General features: G+C 33.1%; 1 protein-coding gene across 1 annotated transcript in view; it reads left to right on the plus strand.

Moving 5' to 3' along the window:
• PIGX (phosphatidylinositol glycan anchor biosynthesis, class X) overlaps positions 1–5,853 on the plus strand; it is a 32,819-nt gene that overhangs the window by 25,065 nt on the left and 1,901 nt on the right. The window contains exons 5-6 of the mRNA XM_012639753.1: positions 2,132–2,345; positions 4,042–4,142. Of these exons, the coding sequence (XP_012495207.1) occupies positions 2,132–2,345; positions 4,042–4,142 (315 nt within the window). The remainder of the gene's footprint in view (positions 1–2,131; positions 2,346–4,041; positions 4,143–5,853) is intronic.

Below are 5,853 nucleotides of genomic sequence, written 5' to 3' on the forward strand. Positions count from 1 at the left end.
TACAGGCATGCACTACCATGCCCGGCTAATCTTTTCTATTTTAGTAGAGACGGGGTCTCGCTCTTGCTCAGGCTGGTCTCGAACTTTGAGCTCAAAGGATCCACCCTCCTCGGCCTCCCAGAGTGCTAGGATTATAGGCGTGAGCCACCACGCCCCACCGCAGATTGGGATTTTAATAAAATCTCAACAACCTACAAAAATGGACTATAGCTAGAAAGTTAAAATTTAATACAGACAAATTCAAAGCCCTGCATTTAATTAATAAAGAAATCAATCACTTAAAAATAGGATGCGTGTTACTTAAAGTCTTCTGCAAAAAGTTCAAATGAAAAGTATAGGAATGAATAGGTGGAACACAGGGTTTTTAGGTTAGTGAAACTATTCTTTATGTTACTGTAATGGTGGATACATGTCATTTTACATTTGTGAAAATCCATAGAATAAGCAACATAAAAAGTGAACCCTATTATAAACTACAGACTTTAATAATGTATCAGTATTAGCTCATTAATAGTAATAAATGTATCACAATAATACCAGATGTTAATAATAGGAGAAACTATGTGAGTATGTGGGGAGTGGTGAGGAGGTTATATGGGAACTTTGAACTTACTGCTCAGTTTTTCTATAAACCTAAAACTGCCCTGAAAATAAAGTCTATTCGTTTAAAAAATATAGACAGACAGATAGATAGCATACTGAGATAAGGCTGCCAAAAAGCTAATGTAGGTTTTGCCTAAAGAAGATATTAGTGCTACTATATGAGCATTTTAAAAGGAAACTAATATGATGAATGGTTTGGAAACCAAGAGAACTATGAATATTTCCCTGGTTAGGAGAAGACTTAGTGATGGTAATGTGGTTGCCTTCTGATGTTTGAAGGACCCTTAATGGAATAAACAACAGACTTATTGCAGACATTGTAAGCAAGAAGAACTGTTGAGTGTTACAGGCCAGTACAGAAAGTTTCTACTCATGAAAAAGAAATGACCTTTAACAGTAGATAGATTGAGATGACTCAAAGTAATGAGCTCTCTACAATTACTGAAAGTAGTAAAGCAGTGACTGGCTACCTGAAAAATACCTTTGTTGGGACAGTGGTTTAATTTGATTACTTCTGAGGTCCTTATGGCTCATGAGATTATAGAATTCTTTGACTTTTGCCAGTGAGCTCTGTTACTCCTGTGATTAACTGAAAAGGAACAACATGTGAAAAAAAATGTAGCACTTGGTGTCACTGTCACATACGAAAATTAGGATGCTCACTGTGATGGGAAGGAGTTAATGTTGGTTGTTTCTCTAAGGTATATCAGGGCTTTGCATAGAGAGTCTACAGGACAGTTGTATGTGTGTGTATATGTATGTCCATACATGCACACATAGATTATATAATGCCTTTATTTATATACACTTGTATGTGTATACATAAATTTGTATGTATATACATGATACATATGTATAATAAATAAATGCACATTATAACTCAGCTAATTTCTGCCATATGCATTTTCACTTTTGGTGTAGAATACTGTACTTATTTTAAAATGATTTTTATAATATTATTTTTTTAAAAACTCATTAACCGTTTTTTCCATTAACTTTTTATACCCACTATATAGAGAGTGCTGACATTTGCTTTGACTTCCTGACCACAGTGCTCTATCTTACTCACTGCCATCTCACTTGCTTCTCTGAAGAACAGGAAATTATCAAAATGATACCAATCGTTTTAACTCAATACAGGTTTAACTGTTTTTGTCATAATAGTTTTCATACTTACTGAATAATGCTATATTTATTCACAAAATTTTTCTCGATATCTGTTTTGTCACCTAAACAGAGACTTAATAAGGAAATTTCACAGAAATAATTTTTATTATTGGGAAATTTGGCACCCTAGAGTATAATTTCCCTAGTTTTCTTTCAGTAAGCAAATTTTTATTAAATACAGGTGACATCCTATGTTTTCTACTTAAAATTGAGGATGGCAGGGGAATGGAGATTGTTTATGAGGAAGGTAAATTTGATAGTTCTGTATATCTGTATAGCAATCTTCTGGTTTTAATTTTGTTTTTTTAATCTTCCTCATTCATTTCTTCTTTTTAATTAATACTTGTTTTCTTTTTGACAGGCAGTGATGGTTTCAGAAAATTTCAATATAGAAGCTCCTAACTATTTGTCCAAGGAAGCTGAAGTTCTCATTTATGCTAGACAAGATTCACAGTGCATTGATTGTTTCCAAGCCTTTTTGCCTGTGCACTACCGCTATCATCGGCCGCATAGTAAAGATGGAGAAACCTTTATCATAGTCAATAACCCAGATTTGTTGATGTATTGTGACCAAGGTGAGGGTTACAAGTCTTTTCTGAGAGTTGAAAATAAGAATAAAGGTATGGTGGCAATTCTGCAGTCTAGGACAAGGATGGCAAGAGCATGCTACTTTTTTTCTTTTTAACGTTTTGATTGTAAAATAAAACACAGATATAGAAAAACTATACAAATATATAGTTTAGTGAATTATTATAAGGCAAATACCCTTGTAACTACCACCAAGGTCAAAAAATAGAACTTTGCCAGCTACCTTAGCAGCAGCTTCATGTATTCTGTCCCAATCATAGCCTCCTTCTTCCCTCTAAGACTAATTCACTATACTGACTTTTAATCACTTCCTTGTTTCTTTATACTGTTGTTAAAGATGGGCATTCTTAAACACTTTACCTTAGTCTTTTCCATTTATAAAAATCTGTTATTTCCATTAAGTCTCTTAATTTACAGGTTTCCCTCTATTCCTTTCCTTTCTTCAAAACTAATCTGTTGAAAGTAGAGTTTCTCATAGTTGGGGTTTTGCTGATTGTACTAATGATGCGGTTCATCATGTTCCTCTGACTTCTTTATTTCCTTGAAATTGGCAGCTGACTGCAGCGGTATGATCAGATTCAGGTTTGATTCCTTTGACAAGACTATAGGTGGTGCTATGTTCTTTTATCAGTAGTCATATAATATAAGTAGGCATATAATATGTGCTTTTTTTGCAACATGGATCCACATTGCCCCTTTGCTGCTTTCTGTTTCTTCATACGGGTATTGCAGGATTTGTGGTTTTGGTGTTTTGTTTCCACTTGCATGTATTTTGGTGTTTTAGGGGATACTTTATCACTGGTTTTGTTGCAAATTTTTTCTATTATGAGTTTTTAGTTTTGATGTGTAATTGTTCTTTCTGTTTTTATGTGGGAATTGGGGAAAATTATAAAACTACATTTTTGCCTTGCAGTCTTCTCAGAATCAAGACTTTTTCTTTAGTTTAAGAAGCCCCTTTCAGATTTTGGTTCTTTATGTCTCCAAATTTGGGCTAACTTAGAATATTTATGAAAGTTAGTAGCACTGTTACTAAAACCTGGAGATGGGAAGTTTTTACTAATACATTTGCTACCATCACACCTTTCATGATGAGAAAATTTTATTATATGTGCTGCCGAAGCGAGCACCAGGATGAGAAAATTAAAAAGTGTTCAGCTATATTAGCTTTGCTCATCCAGCCTAGTTTTCTGTTTCTCTTAATGGTACCTTTTACTTACCCTAAATAAAGTTTGAAAAAGTGCCCCTCTTGAGAGCACATCAGGGGTTCTGGTATTGTTCTGTTTTTTGATCTGAGTGCTCTTTTATGGGTTTGTTTCATATGGAAATTTATTGAGTTGTACATTTATGATGTGTTTACTTTTCTGAATGTATATTATATCTCACAAAAAAGTTTACATTAAATTTTTAAAAGAGTAGCCCCTAATTTCAATGTACTGGGATTTGTTAAGAAGTTGTATTCAACTTCTGCAAAACCTTTGTAATTTTATAATTTCTTAGGCATTCACTAAAAAAGTATGCTAAAATAACAGTATGTGTTAGATGGGTCCAAATTATGTATATAATATATTAAAATATTTGAATATTTTTATCCCACCATAAAAGACTTCTGTTGAAATTTAATACAAGCCTAGCCTTGAGTACTAATGCAGGTTTTCTAACATCGTTTTCTATCACTTTTCTCAGAGTTCCCAGTTTTGAAATGCTGGGCTCAGTCAGAAGTGGCAGCTCCTTGTGCTTTGAAGAATAGGGATATCTGCCAGTGGAACAATATGAAGTATAAATCAGTAAGCTAATATTTTATGTTGTATTTAGATCATGCTGCCTCATTTGAAACTCCTTCTATAATGTTTCTACCACATTTAATGGATTAGCATTTTATGTTCTACCATAGAAAGTTGTTTTTTGTTTGTTTTTAATGTTTCTTTGCTGCTGCTGATAACAATATTTCCTTATTTGGGTAAAATCACAGAATTACTTAATTTTGGAGCTGGAGATTTAGGGTTAGTCCCGTATCTCATTGGTCCAGAGCATAAATATAGCTGATATGCTTTTTAAAGGCGTGAAATGGCAAAGGAAAACAGTGGCGTGTTCATCTAGTTTTCCTTTATCAATAAAAGTTTATTTTTATTTAGAGCTTTTCATTAATTTTTGAATAACAACATACACTAACTTCATTATATTATATAGAACAAGTAGAAAAAGGAAAATAGAACTCAAAAGTATCATTTCAACTATGATAAAGTTTCTAGACAGCTGTATTGCTATTTTACATATAAATGTAGGCTATTTCAGGCCATTTTAGTAGTTTTAATCTCCCCAGCTTGTTTTCAGTTATTAAATTGGGTATAGTATTAATATTTAATACTTCATTAGCACTGGCTTTGTCTTAGGAGTCTACAGTTTTCTACTTACCCTCTTTAGTTTATGTAGTCTACTTCTTTCCTCTCTTCAGAGTGCTAAGTCTTTGTACAGTGTATCGCTTTCTCTCTTTTTTATCTTTTGTTCCTCTTTTATGAGCTGCCTTGTAACTGATGTGTGTAGTTTATTGTATATGTTTCTCTTTGTTGCTAATTCTCTTTAAGGCCTGCTTTCTTTGGTTGAACAGCACAATCTGTGTCATCATTTTTATAATTTACTTTTACAAGTAATCAAATGAGTTTGCAACAAAAATAGAATAAAGTTAAAATTTAAACCAGTAGACACCATAACTGTAAATCAGATGACCATAAGGCAGATTTATTCACATGTACTATTGTGGATATTTAGATTTAAAGTAATTTCCTTGTGGTTGCTTAAATGTTTACCAGCTAGTTCAGAAAACAACAACTTATGGTAAAGCCTTACTACAAAGCACTGCTGTTTTGTATCGGAGAACTTCGTTTGAACAGATAGTTGGGAAGATGGATAACTGTGCAGATATCTTATGCAGTGTAGCTATTGCCATATGGTACCTGAATTTTTTTTCCAAACTCTAAAATACATCTGGAGAACTGTGTTTGATTTTTTTGATGTGAATGAAAAGTATGCTTAGTGTTTATTTATGATTTCTTGACTTAGAAAATTAGTCATATGCATTGCTACAAAATAAGTAATGACCCTATTAAAACATTTTGAATTCTGCATTCCTTAAAAGTATGTAACTTGAAATAAGAGGTCATAATTAGGCACTTTAAATATATTTTTAAATTTCAAGTACACTAAAATATTTTCAGTTATGAAAATAAATGTTGAGTTTTTATTTTAAAATACCTTTCCAGCATCTTTAGGGATTACTCTATTCTTCTTTCTGTTAGCCTGAATGTGATGAAATATGTTAATTGATTTTCTATCAGAGTTCTTTCTTAGTCTGGGCCACAGTATTTTATTAATAGCAAGTCTCCTCTGAAAAGGAGACCAAAGGGGTGTAGAGGGATTTCAGGAACTGACTCGAATCCACACCTCCAGGTGCTTAACCATTTCCTAGTGCTTACTTGGCAGGAAACAGAGTCAGAGAAA

Source organism: Propithecus coquereli, unplaced genomic scaffold (genome assembly GCF_000956105.1).
Source record: "Propithecus coquereli isolate 6110/MARCELLA unplaced genomic scaffold, Pcoq_1.0 Scaffold10, whole genome shotgun sequence".
NCBI classification, from domain to species: domain Eukaryota; kingdom Metazoa; phylum Chordata; class Mammalia; order Primates; family Indriidae; genus Propithecus; species Propithecus coquereli.